The 24532-nt window shown below is 39.5% G+C and overlaps 1 protein-coding gene across 8 annotated transcripts in view; it reads left to right on the plus strand.

Annotated features, from left to right (window-relative positions):
• The window catches only part of LOC134527484 (beta-1,4-glucuronyltransferase 1), a 365036-nt gene that overhangs the window by 297347 nt on the left and 43157 nt on the right, over positions 1 to 24532 (plus strand). For 2 of the 8 annotated variants that reach the window (XM_063360198.1, XM_063360199.1), the window contains exon 1: positions 980 to 1341. The exons of 3 other annotated variants lie outside the window; for them this stretch is intronic. Coding sequence is in view for 1 of the 5 variants with exons in the window: in XM_063360192.1 (XP_063216262.1) it covers positions 17043 to 17164 (122 nt within the window). In the remaining 4 variants the exon portion in view is untranslated. Of the gene's footprint in view, positions 1 to 979; positions 1342 to 16901; positions 17169 to 24532 lie in introns of those variants that run through there. 3 more of the 8 variants (XM_063360192.1, XM_063360197.1, XM_063360194.1) reach the window with 3 other exon arrangements.

Genomic DNA, 24532 nt, shown 5'->3' on the forward strand with positions numbered 1-24532 from the left:
CTTGAAGAAAACTTGTATTTGACACTGTGACAACATCAAAGACCTTTGTCATCCTCTCAGACCCTTTTTATACGTTTGATGGAACGAAACAATTCCCCCCCCCCCCGCCCCCCATAAACCCAAACCACACATGCCCAAGGTGGCCGCCTGCTCGGGCGCACGAGCTCTGAAAATCTTATTTTGATATTATTTTTCATATGTTTTATTTTTTAATTTTACTGTTTGTGTGTATTTGTAAGACCATGTGTTATCTATTTCAATATTATTACATTCTGACAGAAAGAAAATTGAATGCTTAACACCGTTTATATTTCATAGGAGGATGTATTTGTAGCAGTCTTTTACTATTGATAACAAGGCATTCCATAAAATGATGTGCTGTGCTCAAACTAGCTAAAAATTATAATATTATATTGTACAAAAATAATTGTTGACAAACAGCTGACACCAAGATGGTGCCTTTAAATAACGACACCTAAGAGATACAAATTGAATATTATATGATGCCCTAGATGTAATACAAAATTCAAAAATTACTATTATGCAAAAATTCCAATGATATTATCTAAATTTCTCAATCCCAATTTTACTTTTTAAATACAATGTTCCAGATACAATAAAAAAAATTGCCTTTTATTACAAAGTTATGTGTAAAATTTTCGTGCTCTATGTTGCATATCTGGCAACAGAGCACATCGAAACAAGGACAGTGCTAATGGCAGAAATAGTGGATTGGAAAGAGAAAGTAAATACCCAGCATAATGCACACTGCGCAATAAGTGTGAGACGCCCAATACAAACCACACAGGAAGTAACACATTTTGAGAATTGTAATGTAACAGTCAAAACCATGTTTTATTGACATTACGTTCTTGATTACACAAATTTCTATTGCATTAATTTTTCCCCATACATTTTTCCGAGAAAAAAAAACTATTTCCGTAATCGCCACTAGGCTCGAGGGTGTTTCCGCAGTCTCGCGTGGCCAGTAACCGATCGAGTGCGCGTTCTTCTAAAGAGCCGCGGTCTTTTCTCTTCGGCCCTGTTGTTTGTTCCGTGGCCGAGCGGAGGGGGGTGGAGTGCCCGGCAGCACGGCAGCACGGCAGCACGGCAGCACGGTAGCACGGTAGCACGGCAGCGCGGCAGCGCGGCAGCGCGGTAGCACGGAAACAGGCAGCACGCGACGACTCGCGCCGCATGAATAATGCATCCGCGCCGTTGCCGCAGTGCGCACGAGCCCAACGCTTAGCTATCGTTCCGGTGGCGTATTGGAACTCCGTGCTAAGGCGGAATAAGAGAGTTCGGACCCGGCTTCGAACCCAAGACAAGACCTCCATAATGGTAAATCAACTTCCTACTACCAGACTATAAACAATGTTAGAGCTCAATTTTTCATACATAGTAAGTAGTCCAGTGCAGTTATATATGTGATTTTTTGCGCTAGAGCTGGAATGTATATACAGGCTGAGTCTAAATCAAACCGACAAACTTCGGTTGCAGGTTCAAAAGGTAAAAACAAGTTAGAAACACAGATGCGCCTTATGGTCTAAATCGCTTCCCAGTCTGGCGTACGCCTATGAAGTTGCATCTGAACCAGTCGTTTATTGAAAATAATAAAAAAGGAGATATAACATAAGACCAAGTGTCGTGATAATATGTAACTCGTCACTGAAGTAAAATTATTTAGGTAATTATATTTTTAGGGTAACACCCTCAATTCCCATAATGTGTGTAACGTGGAGAAATAAGGTGGTTTTAAAGACTGATTACTAATCTAAAGGTGAAAAGTAATGTAAAAGCTTGCCTTGTTGTATTAGCATTTACCGCGTCGTTTTCGTGCAAAACTAATATAAAATTTTGTACGGAATAGTCCAACACCTGGCAGGTATGCAACACTAATATCACTCCGTTGCAGACAGCTGCCTAAAATCAGGGACTCTGATTATTTGGTGTACACGCTATAAGGAATATTCTTCTTTGAATTATATAATTTATTGAAATTGTTAACTTTATATTTTAATGTCTTATTCTAAATTATTCTTTGCAATCCCGAGTTTCGCATGTGCGCATTAATTTTAGCATTTTTTTTTTAGTTTCAATGGAATTGTTAAGTTTGTTGATAGCTAATGGGCGAGCGTTTATGTAATTATCTTGTTTTTTTTTTTTTAATATTAGTGAATTTTTATCGTATGTTGAAGTATTTTATTGTAAGTATTCCTTATAGAACCCTAAATTAGTTGCAGCTATTAGTTCAGTTAAGTAACATGGTTGTTTGTTTCATATATAACTCACATTGGCATAATACCGAGGTCAGAACGATTTTGTAAGGACAGTTTTGATTGGCCAGAATGTGCCAAGAATGTTTTATAAATCCCAAATCCAAAAGCTCCGAAATTTGTTTTAGTAATATTCCAATCTGAGTCAAGGACGGATGTGAGATCGTACGACTAGAAGTTAATATCAGACCGAAATAAGTTAAATATGGCCAATGTTTATTTTGAATGTTCATCAGTGGAGGAGTACCAGAAACGGTGTGTCTTATTGATGATGGCATGATCGTTATTTCTCTTTCTCTCACGCACAGAGCCCATTATTTTTAGACCTTTCTCTTATGCACAGAAGACGACATCGTTAGTGCTGTCTATCTTATTGATGGAGGCAAATATAGTAAACCTTTCTCTGTCATTAATGGAGGCTGTTATTGTTAATTCTCTCTCTTAGGCACAGAGGCTATTATCTTTAGTGCTCTCTATCTTATGCACGGAGGCCATTATCATTAGTGCAAACTGTCTTGGGCACGACGACCATTATAATTAGTGGACTCTGCTTTATGCACGAAGGCCTTATCGATAATGCTTTCTGTATTATTGATAGATGCCATGATCGTGTGTCCTCTTTCTCTCATGCACGACGGCCATTATTTTTAGTACATACTGTCTTCTGCACAAAGGCCATTATCGTTAGTGAACACTGACATACGCAAGAAAGTAATTTCCATTAGAGCACACTATCTAATACACGAAGGTCATTATTATTAGTGTACACTGACATATGCACATATGCCATTAATGTACCTAGTGCAACATGTCTTGTGCACGAAGGCAATTATTTTTTGTGCACACTGTCTTATGCATGAGTCATTTCGTTTGCGCACACTGTCTTATGCACGAAGGCCATTATCGTTTGTGCACACTGTCTTATGCACGAAGGCCATTATCGTTAGTGCTTTATATCTTATGCATGGTGGCAATCATCGTTAGTTCACACTGTCTTATGCACGAAAGCTATTATCGTTAAATAACATTGACTTATGCGAATAGTCTATTATCATAAGTGCACACTCTCATGCCCGAAGGCCATTATCGTTAATGTAATCTGTATTTTATGCATGAAAGCCATTATCGTTAGCGCACACTGTCTCATGCACGAAGGCCATTATATTTTTAATGTAAAATGTCTTATACACGAAGACCACTGTCGTTAGTGCACACTTTATTATGCACGAAAGTCATTAACGTAAGTGCACACTGTCTTATTCAAAAGGACATTATCGTTAAAGCTCTCTGTCTTATTTACTGAGACCAACATCGTCAGTCCTCTTTCTCTCATGCACAGTGGTAATTCTTGTTAGTGCTCACTATCTTATGCACGAAGATCATTATAGTTAGATTACACTTTCTTACACACGAAAGTAGTATAGGAATGGGCATCCGGGGACAGGGTGCAGGGTGTGGAGCCTGAGCCGGTGTCCGCCATATTGGATTGTGACGTCACGGCGGCCATCTTGGAGGAGTGTAACGGGACATAGCGTAACGGGTCAAGTTTGACCTTTGACCCTCAAAATTCGCCAAAATTGGGCAAAAATTGCCCAAAATTCCTCAAAATTCGTCAAAATTTACATTTCTGTGAAAAAAATTCCGCCAAAAATTCTCAAAAAATTCCGCAATCCAAAAATTAGAATTTTGAAAAATCCTCAAAAGTCGTTTTGCCCTAGAAAGAACCCAAATTCCTAAAAGAGGCTTAAGCATCCTTGTCTACAGCCTCCGATAAGCCTCTGACGTCATCTAGGATTTTGACCGCCATCTTGGATGGTTGTGACCTTGACCTTTGACCTTGACCTTGACCCCGGCAACCATTTTGGATCCGCCATCTTGGATCCGCCATTTTGGATGACGTCATTGTGTTATCGAAAATTCCGGCATTGTGTTTTCCGCCATATTGGATGATGACGTCACCGTTGCAATTTTCGTTATGGCCGCCATCTTTAACTTTTTTATTTATTATCCGATTTTAATGAATTTTTTTTAAAATTTATTAAAAAATCCATTTAATAAAATTTTAATAAATTATTTATAAAAAATTGTACTTTTACGACACGGAGTTCGGAGTCCTCGGTTCGAACCCGGTGAGGGCAAAAAAAAATTAAAAATGGCGACCGATACTTCCCCCGCGGTGGGTGCTGGCAGACTGACCCCCACCACTTTTTTCAAAGCATATATAACATCATCTAGTATGACGTCATGACCGCCATCTTGTCTTTGATGCTGGAAGCCATCATCAATGTATCGTCGGCGAGAATACGCTGACGCCATGTTAGTTTAGTTATTATCTGCTAGAGTGCAGTAATAATTTATTACTGTGACACCCGCCATCTTGAAATTTGGCCGCCATCTTGAAAATCCGTAATTATTTAGCTAGAAATTCGGGAAAAGTTCCAAAATTCATTAAATAAATCACTCATTAATTTACATATTGATTCGATCGATTCCCGTCCTTGGTTCTATCCCTGACCGATACCAAACAACTTTAATACTTTAAAAAAGTACCACTAAAGTGACAGGTTTGAGAAAATAAAAACGCAGCAAGTTCCTTTAAAAAATACTTTTATTCCATACATACTACACTACTACAAGTACAAAAAAAATACACAGACAAATTACTAAAGCCTTGTGGATTTCTCGACGTCTGCATCTGCCACCCACGAATTGAAGCGAGGTGGAAAGCCCCACCACTTGACGTAGGACAGTCCATTTCTTCGTTTTATAATCTTCTCCACCAAGTACGTATCGGGATACAACGTAGGCTGAATCTCTTCGGCATAGAAGCCACCATGGATAGGTTTGTGGTCCAAATCTTCGAGGTAGTAGGTCCTAGGCTCTGATTCACGAACATGTGTCACACGGAAAAGTTCGGGACTCCAGTTCGCAGTGAAACCTTTCTCGAAGATACCTTTCTGCTTGGAGATTCGCACAATGTCGCCGACGTTAGCTTTACGCTTTCGTGGATCTTTTTTCTTCGTGTTGGGAAAAACTGTTTGAAGCAGGCGATTATCCTTTACGTCCTTTGGCTTCATTTTCGTGGTAGAATGCACAGTGGAATTATACTCGCACTTAACTTTCTCGATAGCATTTTTTATAATGATGATGTAAGCTATCGAGACGTGAAATTAGTTTATTACATTTTATACACTGAAATTGTATTCTTTGAGCATTATTCTGACAGCTGCTTCTTTCATGTCTGCGCGCATTCGTAGGTTTAGTAAAAGATGCGTCACAATATTTGCATTGATGCGCTGTACGCTCTTCATTAATTGATGTCTGGAATGCAGATGGTGAAACTTCAGCTGATGATGGAACAGCACGTATCGTTGTCTCCTCTGCAGCAGGTATCGGGATCTCCACCGCCGCCGTGGTCTCCTCTGCAGTCGGTATCGGGATCTCCGACTCCATCATCGTTGCTGCCATCGAGGTCCCAGCTGCTGTCGGTAAACATTCTATTCCGGTCGACATAACTAAATCTCACGAAACTTAATGGAGAGAGCACGTCCGTACTGCACCGCGACCAGAGGTGAACTGCGGGTCCAGTCGTCTGAACCTCGCTTATATACCCGTGGTCTACTGGTATACCTCATGAGTCAAAATAATGTCTGTATTTAAAATTATTTTTTTTCCTATTAGGTACCTAAAAATTGTAGAAATAAAAAGCATACGAGTTCAAGTTTTACACATTTATTTATAAAAATTACACAAATACATATTAGGTTAAGGAATCAAGCATTTTCACAAGCAAAGTCTTTAATGCCGCACGAACTGACACGTCGACTCTGGTCCCAACTGGTTCGTTGACTCCGGTTCCAACTGGTTGGCAGGTCACTGGATCAGGAACACAGGTTTCCAGCTGGTCATCTTCTGCGATGTCGTCATCTCGAGCGAGACTTGGTCGATGACGTCTGTGACCACGTCTGCGCCTTGGCTCTACTGCAGTGCTAGTTGGGAAAGATTCACTGCCTGAACTTCGACGACGTGACGCACGCCGTTTGGAAGTCTGCGTAGAAGCATCACAGGTCGCAACAGGTTGCAACACGCTCATGTTTGGTGTTACACGTGCAGACGAGGCAACTACCTCAGCGATGCTAGCAGGAAGGATTGTGTGCGGTCTCATGTGATAGACGACACAGTTTCCAGGTTCGCAACAATCTAATAGCTGCTGAGTCGGTTCGTAGGACACAGGAAAGTGAGCAAACCGCCAATGCTGAGCATCTCCATCACAGGTTTCTGTATATGTACGTAGATACCCGGAATCCCAGTAGCTGTACTCGACACTGCTGAAGCTAGGTCTTGCGCTCACGTACACGTTAGCAGGATGAAACGTAAACATCTTCTTGCAGGTTGAACGTCAACTGAAGGCATGTACGTAGGTACGTCATTTATATATGCAGGCTCCTACTAACACTGTGCGTACCATTTCTGCATTAACTGCGAGTTTGTACAGGCACAGACACGTTCAAACTTGTCACGTGGCTGCATGTCATATATTGCACTAAGCTTGCGCAGGGAAGGACAGCCGTAGTCGGTCTGTATATCTACGATTTCAGCTGCTCTGTCGTCACACAACTTGCTCAGCCATTTCTTCTGTTCAGGTCCGGCAACGTAGATTATTTCGTTTTGCAGTAGTAAATCTTGAAGTGTGTTTTTCACTTGGTGGTACGGAATTTTTCCTTCGTCCCACTCCAGGCCATGGTAGTATTTACATAGCCATTCGTTCGATTGTTTACTTTTTTCGTCTAGTAGTTTCCACGGATACGGAGGTCGGAAAGTACGTGTTCGAGTCTTGTCTCCGGAGGTGACGCTAATTTCCTTGAGCACGAATCCATTTTGACTCTGGAAACCTTGCAGGTTGCAGTACATGTTGTCGCTAGCAATGCTCGGTCGTAACTAAATTATTATCGAAAACGAAACAGTATTTATGTCAGGATTTTCACAAGTTTGTCTCGACAATTGTATGATGCAAGCCGATCGTGAAGTATCAGACAAAAAGCATAGGTGTTTGGCGGAATATTTCCGCTAGTCGTTATCTCGATCCTACAGTCGATGATGTTTGAATTTATTCGATCATCCTGTTTGGAAACGTCAAACACCATTAACGGTGCCTTGTTCTTGAAACTGTCAGGACTCAGTATCGGTGACTGTCTCTGCCCATAGTAAGCTTGCTGAAACTTGGCATACATTTGATATGCTAGAAGAAATCTTTCTCTTTCAAAGTCCATGTTCATGTCAACGTACGGATAACTTTCGCTGTTTAAAAATATTTTTACATTGCGTATTTGACAGTTATCGAATACGGAGCGACTTACTCCTGCATTGAGCTGTCTTCCGGTCTGAAGCCCGACGATGATGTATCTTGGTTTTTCCGTAGCGAAGCTGGACTTTACTATCCAATTGATACGCTGACTATGAGGCAAGCCAGGATAAGTTTCCAGGCTCCAGGATCGGAATGGTACATCGAAGTTCTTGCCATTTTCTATGTTCTTCAACATCTTGACTCGTTCAACGGTGCTCACTTGGATGTGGGGCAGCATCCACTCGATAGACTGTAGTGTTAGCGAGACATCTTGAGGGTTTTCTGCAGCGGCGACAATTGCATTAATGTGCGTGTTGGCTAGAAGCAGTACGAGCTCTTGTTTCGAATTAATGATTATATGCTTGTAGTCCTCGGCGAATCCAAGAAGCATGGACAGAGGAACACAAACTTCGAACTTCCTTTCGGCATAAACCGGAAGCTTATATTCATCCTCGAGAGCCCAACCGGCCATCTTTGCAGCAGACAGTTCATTTGGAGTGAGTGAAAGGTAATTTTTCATAGCAGATGTTATGCCTACATCTCTCGTCTGGTCTACCTCGACACCATTGAGTACATATGTAATGCGCTCGATTAGGTGTAAAATACCATTGCAGGATATTGATGTCGTTGTCGGGTGCGTACCATCCGCTTTTGTAAGCGTGCCTCTTATACGTAGAAATGACTGCGAAGGTAAAGTACAAATATCTTGGTGTTGTACTGCAATGCGTACTTCCGATGGTAGTGCGTACGGTCCGAGCAGGAAAGGCTGGTACTCGTGCAATTCCATTTTCGTAATGCTGTCTTCAAAAATGACCGGATCTTCCACGTTGAGGATTTCGTCTTCCATATTTATTCGGCACTTGTCCAATACTGAGAAGATACTTTATGTTGTCAGGTGTTAATGCACCGATGTCTGGTAGAGAACTGTTCTTGTTCACGCCAATACGATTTCTTTTATAACTGTTCGGTGTTACGAACTTTATGCCCATCGCTTCAAGTGCAGACGTAATGTAATTTCTTCGTCTTGAAAATTCACCAATCGTCCTCGCTGGTCAACGATTCGGACGACGACTTCGTGTGCGCACTTCACGACGACTGGAACGTAAATGATACTTTGCGGTACTTCTACCAGTTTATATCCTGGCGGGACCATCGGCGAAAACTCGTGCAGCATGTTGCTTAGTCTTCCGTTGAGATACGTTCCACTTGCCAAATTACAGTTTATTCTTATGACATTCACAGGCAAAATGTTTACTGCGCGCGTAGATTCGTACGTTCTTCCTGTATCATACACCTTTGATTCGAATCCGAGCATGGTACCTATGGTGCCAGGTTTCGTAAAGTCGACATTTTCACTGCATGTTAGAATACTTTTTTTAATGTGTTTGGATTTCCACGCAGTTGAAAGTCTACATCCTGTGGTAACATATCCCTGATGTAATTTGCAATGTCGTCAATTTCGTAAGATCCAACAGGTAACTGTATTTCATGAGCGGTCCCATCGCTTTTCAGGAAGCAGATCTTGCAGTTTTCCTCGTCAATGTTCGGTATGGCATTATACGTTTGAAAATCTACGAGTCCGATGCTCCATTCTCCGTCTAAATCCAGAGGCGGGAAATGAACCGCCCGCAGCTCAGATGCGTGCCCTGTCAGGGTAAGTGTTATCGACATGACTAATAAATTATCATCACTGCACAACCTTTAAGTAGCAATTTTTATTTGACAGCTAATTTTTGTTTGTTAAAAAGCGAAGACACAAGTGTCCGCAGTTTGTTTGATTAGGCTTCTGTTCCGTTTCGTAATTTTAAAACAACGTAGTGGACCGGCCCAGGTACTGTCGCAGTTCGGGCGGAGGGCGTAAATTTCCAAAACTGTCGTAGTAAGTAGCTTTTTTTTCAGACTTTATGTACGCCACCCAGTGCGTGCCGCGACCCGCTGACGTGTCTAAATTAATTATGGCGCACTCACGTGTCTTTGGCTTACTGGGCAAAGTGTCTCGCATAAACACGCCACGGAAATTTGGTATTTTCAGTTTGCGTGCGTACTTTATTAAATCTACGTTGGTGAGCGGACGTTTCGGCAAAGAACTTAGGATTTTTTCATTCGTTTCTTCCTCATGCCTCGTCCTGTCTTGTGAGGTTGCAAGTAGAGTCCTGCGCCGTTTTTTTTACCGATGGCAATGGCTTCCATGTTGGCGTTGTGTCGCTGTGCTTCTTTTAACTGCTTGCGCTCATTCTTCGAAGTGTTGACTGCCCGCACTATACCGCTCGTTGCACCGATGAGGCCGCCGAGAGCACCCAATGCAGGCAAAAGCAAAGGAAGAAATCCTCCTATAATCTTCTTGTCGAGAGTCTGTAGTTTTTGCTTGGCTTTTTGCACACCTGCGCCAGTCTTGCGCTTCTTGGTCTTGCGTGAGTTAGTCTTTGACTTGATGTAGCTGGTTCGACGAGCACCCAGTCCTAATTTCGTCTTTGCCTTCATGATCTTAGATACGCCCCACGCTGCGATTTTCTCTCCTAGTCCCGCGTTCGACGATTTACTTATATCTTCGGCTTCCTGTGCCAATATCTCGTCGGCCCGGTGCCTGGATTCCAGATCCTTGCTTAATGAATATGCGATATCGTGCTGCTTGCACTTTTCGTCGAGAGAATTAATGCCCGCGTCACCGCGAGCTAATCTTTTCGCTAGTTTCGTGCCGGGGCCGCAAAATCTGTAGCCGGGAATGTGTAGCTCGAATGGTAGATTGTTTATCAGAGAGTTCACGAGTCCCGCGCCGATGTGTTTTTTGTTCTTACCTCTTCGAGTCATTACGCACAACTGACCAGAAAGTATAAATGTGTTTGATTTTATACAATTACTTTAGTACAATGCAGGTCGTCAAGCAAGACGTGTGTTTGCCCGTGCGCATTACGCAAGACGATGTATTTAGTGCGCGTGAATCACGACATGGCTTACTGTTGCCTTCTGCCGTACGTTGCATAATGGCGGGTCCGTCCAACTGCGGTAAAACGTGTGTTTTACTGAGTTTACTGGAGGAACCAAATGGTCTTCGGTTCGAGAACGTTTACTTGTATTCCAAGTCGTTGCAACAGCCAAAGTACCAGCGCCTAGCAACTGTTCTACGATCCGTGGATGGTCTGGAGTATTTTCCGTTTAGCGATAATACCGATGTTGTACCTCCAAGCGAAGCAAAAGCCAATTCCGTGTTTGTTTTCGACGATGTAATGTGCGAGAAACAAGGCATAATACAAGAGTACTTTTCCATAGGCAGACACGCCAAGGTAGACTGCGTTTACCTGTGTCAGACGTACAGTCGTATTCCAAAACATCTCCTACGAGACAACGCAAATGTCATAGTTTTGTTTCGCATGGACGAACTTAATTTACGCCACGCTTATGATGATCACGTAAACACCGACATGACATTCCAGGAATTCAAAGACATGTGCTCCTTGTGTTGGAAAGAAGAACACGGATTTCTAGTCATTGTAAAGGACTGGCCTCTATATAAGGGCAGGTACAGACAGGGTTTCGATCAGTTTATCACCAAACATGAGTCATAGCATCTCGAAATTCGGTCGTAGCAGTCGAGACTTACGTACTGCTCTCAAGTCTCATGACGATGTTATCCGCAAATACATTTCGCTACTGGCTCAAAAAATAGACGGGGTGAAAAAGGAATTACTTGAGTACCTCGTAGCCATAGACCAGCGCGTGGAAGCTTCGGATTCTCGCATTCGCGACATGATCGAAGTATCGAATGCACAAAGACGGGACGATCTGAGGACTTTTCAAAGTAGTCTGAAAGCATCACTATCTCAATCGTCAACAAATTCAGATTTGGCCAAACACAAGAAAGAAGTTTCTGCGAACAAATAGAAAAGTATAAAAGGAGGTCTTGCAATAAGTTTTCAGCCAGTACAATGTCGGACCTGGCCAGTGACCTTCATCGAGCTATACAGTCTGTTCGCGAAAAATATTTACTTGCTAGACGAACCAGACTTGCACGTGAGATGGCTAATGAGGAGATATTTAAACCAATAACTAGTCGCCTCGACGAACTTAAAAACAAGGAAGAACCAGCCTTTATTGTGAAGACAGAAGTTGAAGATGAAATGTCGACTGTAAAGAAGAGAAAGTATGAACCAGATCGAGAAGAAGAGGACTTAACAAGTACAGAGTCCATGCACAAGAAAAAAATACCGAAAAAGGGACATCAAGTTAATGCAATGGTCCGACCATACCTGATATCGTTTACGAGCCGGAATAATGACACGACATACGGAGTGTACAGAAAACATAATAAATGGTTCCTCGGTGCTAAAGAAATAGACTTTCTACCAGGAAATATCGTGCGCGTAGCAGAGTTCAAAACGCGCGGGACTCCGGGTCTGTACGAATTGCTGTTTCGCAGGGAGCCTAAAGGATATTCTCACAACGACTTACAAGAGTACAAAAAACTGCTAGAGCTAACCAATGCACATTTTCGCGATAACGATCCAGATAGTGGTGTATATAAAGATGTAGATCATGAAAAAATGGACATTCTCGCTAATCTCTTCAGTGAACTAACAATACATGGCGAAGGTTTAAAAAAGCTAGAAAGTGGTCAGACATTTGACTATGTATATTGGGACGACCCTAATGAATGAGTTGATCGCCTTAGAATTCTACATGCATCGCTTAGTGTAGGAAACTATTCGCACATCAACGAAATAGTCTCCATACTTGAAGAACTGAAGGAAGCCGGCTACATACAATGAGTCGAACCGGAATCGCTCGCGAACTTCATGCTCCTGCTAGACGGAAATACCTTCGTCGCAAAGTCATAGTTCGTGGAATTGATGATTTATTCCAGGCGGACCTTGTTGAGATGATACCGTATTCCCGATTGAATAAAGGTTTCAAGTACATGTTGACAGTCATCGATGTTTATAGCAAGTTCGCTTGGGCTAGACCTGTCAAATCAAAGACTGCAACTGACGTAGCCAAGGCCATGAACAATATTTTGCGTGATGGACGTGTACCGTCGCACCTGCAAACGGACCTCGGGAAAGAATTCTACAATGCGACCTTCAAGGCTTTGATGAAGAAGTATGGCATCAAACACTACTCTACATTTAGTAACGTCAAAGCCTCTGTTGTCGAAAGGTTTAACAGAACTTTGCGTTCCAAGATGTGGCGGCAGTTCACGGCTAACGGAAATTACAAGTGGCTTGACATCTTGCCGAAACTAATAAGCGAGTATAATTCCACTGTGCATTCTACCACGAAAATGAAGCCAAAGGACGTAAAGGATAATCGCCTGCTTCAAACAGTTTTTCCCAACACGAAGAAAAAAGATCCACGAAAGCGTAAAGCTAACGTCGGCGACATTGTGCGAATCTCCAAGCAGAAAGGTATCTTCGAGAAAGGTTTCACTGCGAACTGGAGTCCCGAACTTTTCCGTGTGACACATGTTCGTGAATCAGAGCCTAGGACCTACTACCTCGAAGATTTGGACCACAAACCTATCCATGGTGGCTTCTATGCCGAAGAGATTCAGCCTACGTTGTATCCCGATACGTACTTGGTGGAGAAGATTATAAAACGAAGAAATGGACTGTCCTACGTCAAGTGGTGGGGCTTTCCACCTCGCTTCAATTCGTGGGTGGCAGATGCAGACGTCGAGAAATCCACAAGGCTTTAGTAATTTGTCTGTGTATTTTTTTTGTACTTGTAGTAGTGTAGTATGTATGGAATAAAAGTATTTTTTAAAGGAACTTGCTGCGTTTTTATTTTCTCAAACCTGTCACTTTAGTGGTACTTTTTTAAAGTATTAAAGTTGTTTGGTATCGGTCAGGGATAGAACCAAGGACGGGAATCGATCGAATCAATATGTAAATTAATGAGTGATTTATTTAATGAATTTTGGAACTTTTCCCGAATTTCTAACTAAATAATTACGGATTTTCAAGATGGCGGCCAAATTTCAAGATGGCGGGTGTCACAGTAATAAATGATTACTGCACTCTAGCAGATAATAACTAAACTAACATGGCATCAGCGTATTCTCGCCGACGATACATTGATGATGGCTTCCAGCATCAAAGACAAGATGGCGGTCATGACGTCATACTAGATGATGTTATATATGCTTTGAAAAAAGTGGTGGGGGTCAGTCTGCCAGCACCCACCGCGGGGGAAGTATCGGTCGCCATTTTTAATTTTTTTTTTGCCCTCACCGGGTTCGAACCGAGGACTCCGAACTCCGTGTCGTAAAAGTACAATTTTTTATAAATAATTTATTAAAATTTTATTAAATGGATTTTTTAATAAATTTAAAAAAAATTTCATTAAAATCGGATAATAAATAAAAAAGTTAAAGATGGCGGCCGTAACGAAAATTGCAACGGTGACGTCATCATCCAATATGGCGGAAAACACAATGCCGGAATTTTCGAGAACACAATTACGTCATCCAAAATGGCGGATCCAAGATGGCGGATCAAAAATGGTTGCCGGGGTCAAGGTCAAGGTCAAAGGTCAAGGTCACAACCATCCAAGATGGCGGTCATAATCCTAGATGACGTCAGAGGCTTATCGGAGGCTGTAGACAAGGATGCTTAAGCCTCTTTTAGGAATTTGGGTTCTTTCTAGGGCAAAACGACTTTTGAGGATTTTTCAAAATTCTAATTTTTGGATTGTGGAATTTTTTGAGAATTTTTGGCGGAATTGTTTTCACAGAAATGTAAATTTTGACGAATTTTGAGGAATTTTGGGCAATTTTTGCCCAATTTTGGCGAATTTTGAGGGTCAAAGGTCAAGGTCAAACTTGTCCCGTTACGCTATGTCCCGTTACACTCCTCCAAGATGGCCGCCGTGACGTTACAATCCAATATGGCGGACACCGGCTCAGGCTCCACACCCTGCACCCTGTCCCCGGATGCCCATTCCTATACTACTCACGAAGGTATTTATCGTTAGTGCTCTCTGTCTTATGCACGAAGGTCATTATCGGTAGTGGTCACTGTCTTATGCACGGAGGTCATTATGGTTAGTGCACTCTGACGTACACAGGAAGGTATTTATCGTTAGTGCTCGTGTATTATGCAGGACATTATCGTTAGTGCTCTCTGTCTTAAGCACAAAGGCCAATATCGTTAGTGCACACATTTTATGCATATGGGCCATTATTGTTAGTGCTCACTGACTTATGCATGGTGGGCATTCTCTTTAGTACTGTCTTTTGCGCGAAGGTCATTATCGTTAGTGCTGTCCGTCTCATGCTCGAAGACCTGTGCACACTGTTAATGCACGTAAACCATTATCATTTGTGCACACTGTTAATGCACACAGACCATTATATATATTGCTCACTATCTTATGAACGGTGGCCATTATCGTAAGTGCATACTGTCATATACACACTGACCATTATAGTTAGTGCTTACTGTCTTATACACGGAGACCATTGTTCTTAGTGCTCTTTGTCTTATGCACAGAGGAAATTATCGTTATTGCTCTCTTTTTTATGTACGAAGGCTATTATCGTTTGTGCTCTCTATTTTACTAATGGAGGCAATTAATTTTATTTATTTTTGCCTTATTTTAAGTGGCGAAGTTAAGGTGTACTGCCTTGTCTTACACTTAACTACATACATTTTTTGACTAGGTACATGTAAAATAAACCTGATAAATACTATAGCATTAAAAATACCAAACATTTTCACAAATACATTTAAATAAAAACTGAATCAACATATCAGTACAAATATAAAAATAACAAAAAATTAGATACATAAGATACACATGAACTACCTAAAGTATAATTTATTAAATGTATATTATAAAAAGGATTGTTTTAAAAATATATCTAATGCTAAAGTTATAAAGATTTAAAGATATTTAATAATCTAAACATTTATGTAAAACACTAACAAAGACATAACAATTTAAATATATATTAATACATTTTCTTACAATAAATCATACATATACACGTAAATTTACACATATTCAATCACACATATCTGCTAGCACAGATAAACCTGATCATCGGAGTTAAGCAAGTGCCTGAATAAAGTTTTCTTAAACACAGAAAGGGAATTTTGAAGTCTGATTGACTCAGGTAGTTCATTCCAGGCAGGAGCAGTAGTCACAGAGAAATATTTTGAGTATACAGCTGTCGTATGTTGGGGGATGAGCCAAAAAACAATTACTCTGAGTACGTGTGCCTATACCATGACGTGAACCGAGAAACTGAAACTTGTCAGCAAGATAGGATGAGGCCTGTGTCATTAATGTTTTCTTAAGCAGTAGAACGGAATGGAACTGTCGTCTATTATATAGTTTTAGCCAAGATAACCTATTGTAGTCCGGGGAGATATGTTCACGACTCTTTAAATTAATCTTATTGCAACCTTACTTATGCACAGAGGCCATTATCGTTAGTGCTTATTGTCTTATATACGAAGACATTTTCTTTAGTGCTCACTGTCTTATGCACGAAGGCCATTATCGTTAGTGCTGATTGTCTTATATACGAAGACATTTTCTTTAGTGCTCACTGTCTTATGCACGAAGGCCATTATTTTTAGTGCTCTTTTTTATACATGGAGGCCATTATCGTTAGTGCACACTCTTATGCATGGAGGCCATTTTCGTTAGTGCTCTCTGTCTTGTGCACGAAGGGCTTTATAGTTAGTGCTCACTGTCTTATGCATGGTGGACATTGTCGTTAATGCTCACATACTTACGCACGGTGGCCATTGTCGTGATTATTACATACTTATGCAAGGAGGCCATTATCGTTAGTGCTCACTGTCTTTTGCACGGAGTCATTTATTGTTAGTGCGTTTGCACATGGTCATTTACGGCTGTCCATGCCCTCTAATATTACAATGCGCTCGATACTCATAAACTGAGTCATGGTGCGGGTTTGAACACAATCAGGTTGCTACATGGGGTAGGTCACTGTGTACTTCGCAGCGAGTGGCGTGTCCCTCAGTCAAAACTTAGTTGATATGGAGTGCTTTCTTACGACGATACCAACGCCTGTTTTGGCTCTCGCTTGCCGAAGAGGAGCTAGTCCTCCGGGTGTCGAACTCGAACCACCTAGCTGCGAGGCGCAAGGCCGCCTCTTTGTTCCTGGCCCAGGTTCGCGCCAGCGTGGCAGTGACTCAGTGAAGGCTGTCTGTCACTTAGTCCACGCCTGGTACTGTTGGTTCTGCTCGGCGATAGAAGCTTGTTTTACTCTTGACTGGACCAACTGCGGTTACGATAACGTCCGTGATTCACGTGGAAATATCTGCGTCAGTTCGAACTCACTGCTTCCAGCCACAAGGAACTATACGATGTTTCTCAAACAATCGCGATACGTCGTTGTTTCTAATTACAATCGGACCGAAAAGCACGCGAGTCTGATACGAACCTTCCGCTGAATGCGGAACTCGCGAGTGTTTAAACATCGCGCCTGGTTCACAAGAGCGTCGATCGCGCCGCGCAGACGGAGGCAAGCCTCGCAAGAGACAGGACTTGGAGCGACTCCCGCGCAGTTCCGAGAGTGGGTATGTCATCCTTTATTTCAGACTCCAGCTCATGCCTACAAGAACAATAGCGAGCGTCCTAAAGATGTTACTAATCGCCCCAATACTAATTACTCAGATGTCCGTTGGAAAATTAGGCTGTTTCAAAAGAGGGCGGTAACATTTAGTTAAGAAAATGCGCTATATCCCAAACGCTAGGCAGTCAATAAACAGTTGAGTATACATTTATTTCAAACGTACTTCCAGACATTTAGTTTATGTGTGATGATTTATTGCTTTTTTTTTTTTTGGCATTCAATAAACGAGGTTGTAATCAATCCAGTATTGCCTTCTGGGGGTTCACTGTATGTGCAAATTACAACCAGGTAATCACTTAATGCTGTATCCAAAAACCAAATTTGGAGAACAGAGTAGACCCTAACATGCTTTTTATCGTAAAATAACTAAACGTATTCTTGATTTAAGACTTCATAATGTTTAGATTTTACATACAATTTTAAGGAAACTTTAATTTAGAAAGCTTCTGAATGAAGAAAAAAATTATGTGAATTAAAAAAAAAAATGGTAGGTAACACGTGATGAACTGGGGGAAGCATGGTCGGAGTTATGGTTTCCCTTGTTCTTGTCGTGGCTGAAGTGCGTGGTAGGCACGTCACGCCGCCTTGGGCTCCGCACTTTCTCACTGTCGTAAACTTATACTTTGAAGACAAAGCATTTATTGAGCCGGAGGGGCAACAAAAATAAATTATATGGGTCGTAAACATGCTGGTTTTAGTTAGCCTAAAAACATTTTCGAATATAAAACATTAGCTATTTTATGTCGTCAGTCTTGTAAGTCATTACAGCTCATTCGTATGTGGTTTCTACTTCAATAATTTTCCCTTTTACGCTCACTTTGCTGCCATTTACACGTCTTTTTTTTAAACTTTTAAATTTTTTCAAGTTTTCTTCTACTTCCCCTCAGAGATACAATTAAATTTATTTTGCCGGGGTGGGCTTGTGTATTGCCAAGTCGCAAGCTTGCGGTGTAATATAACTGCCTGCGAAGTGAAACATCAATTTAACTTTCCTTTGCACGCTCCATTGAGCGTGGCTGAATCATGCACAAGGAGCAGGAGTTAATGTGTGAATGAATGATTTTTGAATGAATTTATGATGAGTGATTTATTGGGGAGTTAATTTATGTTAAATACTTTTATGAAGTATGAATTTTTGATGAATGAATGAAATATTTATGAATGAATAGTGTTCAACGTGCCGTTGACATCGACATCATTAGAGACGATGGTTGAAGTAAACCTAATGGAGCGGAGACGAAATTCATCTATGCGAGAAATAGGAGTGTCCAGAGACAACTCTTCGACTCAAGGCAACGTCCGGCAATTGTTCCGCGTGCAAAATACCCGGATTTCACTCCGCTGGGAATCTAATCCGGATCGACAAAAAAAACACTAACTACCAGTCGAAAACTTGGCTCCAAAATAATAACCGTGGTCAAATATTAGCATTTAATAAAGTTAAAAGTAAGTAGGCCTACACTGTAAATTTTTTTATGTAATTTTACAAGGGTAGTCCGTAAAAAACCTGGGGGCCAACGATATCACTCTTAAAATGCAAGTCAGAGCTATGTACCATTCGCAATTTTTCAAAGCTCTGCCTTGTAGTTTTACAAGTGATACCGTTGGAAATTGGGTAAGTACAAACATTATTTACAATGTAGGTAGCTAATGGAAAAATAAAATAAATAAATGTAGTTTCCTCGTTCGGTTCTGTACTCAAACCAAATCGCGTTTCTTCATGACCATACCATTTACCCGCCTTTGAATATCCATAACATAATGCATGGAATCATTTACTAGAGCAAGGCCGTAGTTAGGAATTTATTTCCATTATATTTTTGCGATTATACAGAGTTTAGTATTTTATTCACTATTTTTGCATTTTTAACGAGAATATTTTATTTAACCTAAATCGTTTTTTCTGCGACGCCATTTCTTTTTCAAACAATTTAATTCCATTATCTCTGCTCCCCTTTAAGTGTGCAACTCCGTAATTGTGATTTTAAAATTATATTATTATTGTATTATAATACTGCAAATAGTTATTTTAGGTTGAAACAATTGTTTGGTTTTCAGCAAGAGATTTTATGGAATTAAAAACATGATGTAAAACCACAGTTTATACAAATAATTTGCTGTAGTATAAAATTATGTATAGCTCATAAAGTGCTAGAAACAGTCCCTTGTCACTGGGACACATTTTTTTTTATCGAAAACTCATATAAAACTTTAAATTGTGTGATGTGCACAGAAAGTATTGTGTTTAACGAGCGCGCCTACACAGAACACTGAAATCCCTGTGTTCCGCTTGAGAGAAAACAATTTCCGAAGCTTTTAATATTAACAAATTTTTTTCATCTTTGGTTGTAAATAATATTAATAAGTTTATGTCGTCAAATAAAATTATAATTAGTGGTGATATTAAAGCTATGATTATTTAGTTTCTATTGAGTATCAAGTCTCTTTACGTTGAATTTTTATGCTTTACGCAATGAGGTACCATATTTTAACGTTTAATTTTTTTCATAATCCTCCAAGAAAACATTTCATTCACAATAAAATATTTTTTTTTCTTCTTACGAATTTATTCCGAATCTAAAAAAAGTTCAATTTCGCTTTCAAAGGTACGTTCATAAAATGTGACACTAGCTTAGAGGAAAAAAAAAAACATAATTTAAACACTCTACTAGCATGCATGAAACTACTATTGAAATAAAAAAAATGTAATGTAATTAAATTATACATACATCAAAAATTGTCCTGAAATCATCAAAAAATAATATCCGAAAAGATTTCTGTAATGATTCTAAATCAATACAATACACTCATGCACTGTTTTGGTATGGCTGAGTGCAGGTAAGTTGGCTCAGCAAGTAAATTGGTTGATTAGCCTGTCTACACAGAACATTCACATGTACTGTCGTATACACGCAGTCCACTGAGAGTTGGGCCTCACTCTGATTGTGCATGCCACCGCTAGTTTTCTAATTACGTTTACTCCACGCGTATGTAATACCTTCGTCACTTACCCGGTGTAAGCCTGGACCCAACAACTAGGCAACCGCCTATAGGCCAGTAAAATAAAGGTTTTGGTGACGAATAATTAGAGGAAAGCTGGAATCTGTTTTAATCGACGAAGTTCATTCGTAGTAAGAGTATCCTAAGTTTGCCCCGATTTACGAGTGGAGCGTTGGCCGCCATTTTGAAAAAACTGTAGATTTGGTCATTTTTTCCTGATTTTTCTCAAATTATCCGAAAACGAATTTTCCAATCAAAAAAATTGTTCCGAAGATAAATGTAGCTTATTAAATTACGATTCGAAAGAGTACAAAATACATTGAAATGGGTTATTTTTTAACTTAATTAACACTTTTTGAAAACCACCTTTTAAAATGTATTTTCTAAATATTTAATTTTTTAGTTTTATTACTAGTAATATATCCGAAATAGCCCATCCTAACCGAAAAAAGTAATGAAATAAAAGTTTAAGAACATTTTATTATGCTTTTTACGAACACTGAGTTTTATTTAGTAAACATACATTTGTATATATAAATTAATAATTTGAGCCACCATTGCAAAAATGTTATGTTGTGAGAAATCTTTCTTTTCGAGTAGATTATTTTTGATAAGCAGATATTTATTTGGTCAAACATAACATTTATCATCTAATTTGATTTGGTAGGAAACGCAAACTTTATACAACATAGGATTAAAAACACTTTAAAAATGATCACACATGCTAAACCACTTAAGTGATATAAACCTTTCTTTTACTTCATCTGTTGTATTGAGAATAAGAAATGGTTTTGTGACTTAATAAATATACATTAATCACTGAAAATAAGGTAATCAAAATCAACGGAAGGCTGGGTGCCGACAAAGGTAAAAAATAAAATAAATGTTTCCTAATCCGAAATAATTTTGACAATCGAAAAAGTTTTATCGTTACTAAAATTGAAGGAATAATTTACATACTCATTCGTTTACAGACGATACATATAATCCATTGAAAGTTTTAGCACTTAAAAATTATCATATGTGATGGATTTATTGGATACTCGTAACATACATACTACCGAAAATATAGAAACACAGGGATTAATAACAGCATTAAAATGTTTTACCAGTAACTTTATAAATAAATACAACATAGTGATTATCAAATATAACATTATAATAAAACAAAAAGCTAGAAACTGGTTCTATAAAATATATTCAATATAATGTACTATGGCTTTATCAGTCTCATGACAACATTATCAGAAACTTGTTAATATCAATTAGCACTGTGCATTCGTGGAGAATTAAATAGTTTCTCTTTAAATAATAACGATTCTAAATAAAATATTTATAACACAGAGAATAAAATAAACACATATGATAATGATTTAAAGACTGGCCAGTTATCTCGACACTGATAATATATGACATATTATTACTTACATAACCACACATGTGATTTAAACAAAACACAAATGATATGTTTACATATTTTCAAAATAATATCACATCAGACAGGTATTCGTACATGGTGCCTCTAACTCTGTAGATTTACCAATCTCCCTTCTCATCTTAAATCAAATCATTCAGCAGTGCATCTATGATAATCAAGAGACATTTCATTATCATTCATATTGTACAGTTATAACAAAAAAATTTTACAAACAAAACAGTACATAATACACACACTTATGTTTTCTTTCTTTTAGAACAAGGTAATTCAGGTGGCTGCTCTAAGATCTCATTCTCATAGTCTGATAAACACTTGTCTTCTTGGAGGTCTATATGCTCTTCGTTGCAGACGAAGTTTGGTTGAGCAATGTCGTCTACTGGGGAATTGGCGCACGATAGGCCTTTGCAATTCTTGCAGATCGTTGTACATTTCAAATTTTTTTCGGCAAGAGCAGACTCCATTACAGCCTATGGCACACCTGCAAGACACAGTTTTGAGGAGCTCTTCGGGTGCTGCATCTCTATTTGTTGTAACAGAGACTAGACCATGTTTGGATGTCTTCCAGCCCCATAGCAGTGGATCGGTGTGGTTGTTGCTCCACATTTTCACTTGCAAATATGTTCTCAAGGAATGCTGGCGAGCAGCTGCTGGAGTTAGAGGCAAAGAAGCGAGGTTAAATTCATTTCTTTGTAACGATTTCTAAAACATCTCGTAGCGTATTTCATCTAGTGGTATATCACTACGTCCAGAGTATATTGCCGCAATGAATTTCAGTCCTGCCACATCAACCTCATCTGCAGTAGTTTCGGCTTTGTTAAACATCCTTACAGCTTCTTGCAACTGACTCTCTTTCTCCAGCAACTTAAGAAATTTCAGTTTTCCTTTTCTGAAAATAGCTGATGTAGTGTCACAACCACTGAATGCATGAAGGAATAGGATATTATCCTTAGCAGGTTCGGATGAATTGAAATTGCGTGGACTGTAAAGTGCATTGCTATGTTGACCCTTTCCTGGCTTCAATAAATATATGTTGGGGGAGTCTGGAGCTAATGCAGTCAAAATCACCAACAGGTCAGTGGCTTCCCCCACAATAACCACACAATCAGCATGCTGGGCGATGACAATTGCACTGGTCACAATTAGAGTGTCAGCATCCTCCTTCGCCTGCTTTACAACAAACTGCTCAGATTTCAATTTCTCAGTCAACATGGAGATAAGACGGTTCTTGTTATGTTCATTTGATAGAAATAATTCTTGTGGCATTGTCACCGACATTGCCTCATCAAACATAACATTTGCTTCTGTCAGCTTATTGCCTCTTCGAAGTTGTTCCGCAGATTTTATACCCTTCGCACTTGTTTCATCTGGATATCCATCGAAAACAATGGTTGTACCTTGTCCAAAGTAATGTTTAACATACTCGACATATTTATTTAATATTGACGAAAAGGGTTCTCGAGCCTGCCACAACACACGGTGTAAGAGGTAGTCTCCATCTATGACGTAAGCAAAGTTACTCATATAAATTGAATAATTTTCAGGAGTAAACAGGTCGTAGAATCCTGGTTTGCGTGTTTTACGCATACCAACTTCGTCAAATAAGGACAACGGATACGGAGCCAGCTCAAATTGAAAGTATTGTTTCAGCTGTTCATTTGATTTTTTTATGAAATGAAATTCTGCGGAAAATCGTATCAGGGTTGACTGTAACTTCTTCCTTGTGAATTTTTACAGCAGAATTAACACATCGTAGGGGCATCACTCTTTGTTTTCGCTGAAACTTGACAATACCAAAATTACTGCCACTCATCCTCGAAATGCTGGAATTTCCGGCTTCATAAGCTAGGTGGCAGTTAATCTTCTCTTCTCCTGTCAGTCCAGTACTTATGGACATTACTTCTTCCTTAACTGGGAATGGATTATGAGAGGTAAACCAGTCCAGCAATTTATGTACATCAATGTCGTCTCTTAATAAACGTGATGCCCTGGCATCAACATGCTGCTCAGTTGTCGCAAATGACACTCCACAGAATGTTTCAATTTGGTCTAAAATCTCAATAGCAGCAGGCATTGAAGAGATCCACTTTTCCAGAGTACTGTTTGTAATTAATACCTCTTACTTGTACATGTAAATTGTTTCCATATTCATAACTTAATAAATATCTAATAAAATCAAATGTTTCATACATTTGATTTTAAACTACATATTTACGATGAATAAATGCAAGCATTTTACTGAATAATCTATAAGTGGGAAAAAACCAAAATCATTCACACCTCAAAATGTAAAATCGCATTTACCTGTTAATGTAAAAATTTATTAAAATAATTAGGTTTTGCTAAATATTGAGATAAATTTCCTATAAATGATGTACCCCATTTTTTTTGTTTAAACATCTTTACATACTAATTGATTGATCGCTTCGTTTTGGAGAAATTTGAGAAAAACCTCCGAAACAAACAAAAATATTCAGTTTTTCAAAATGGCGGATGAAGCTTCACTCGGAAATTGGGGCAAACCTAATGTGATCATACTAGGGGCATGCTGAATACATTAAAACAGTTTCCAGCTTTCCTCTAATTATTCGTCAGCACTGTCTTTTTTTAGTCTAATTTTACTGGCCTATAGGGCGCCAAGTAGCTGGGGGCGGCGCAGCACGACACATAACAGCTGATATAATATGCTTAACGATTATTGAAACTAGATGAAAATTGATTTTTGAAACAGTTTGGAATGTTTATATCTTAATATATATAAATCCAGTGTCCTGATGTTTGTTTCCAGTGAACTGTTCACCAAGTCAACCGATTTCGATGAAAATTGGCATTTATGTTTATTTTTTCCAACTTGAGAGATAGGATAGTTTTTA

The sequence above is a fragment of the Bacillus rossius genome, chromosome 1, assembly GCF_032445375.1.
Source record: "Bacillus rossius redtenbacheri isolate Brsri chromosome 1, Brsri_v3, whole genome shotgun sequence".
NCBI lineage: Eukaryota > Metazoa > Arthropoda > Insecta > Phasmatodea > Bacillidae > Bacillus > Bacillus rossius.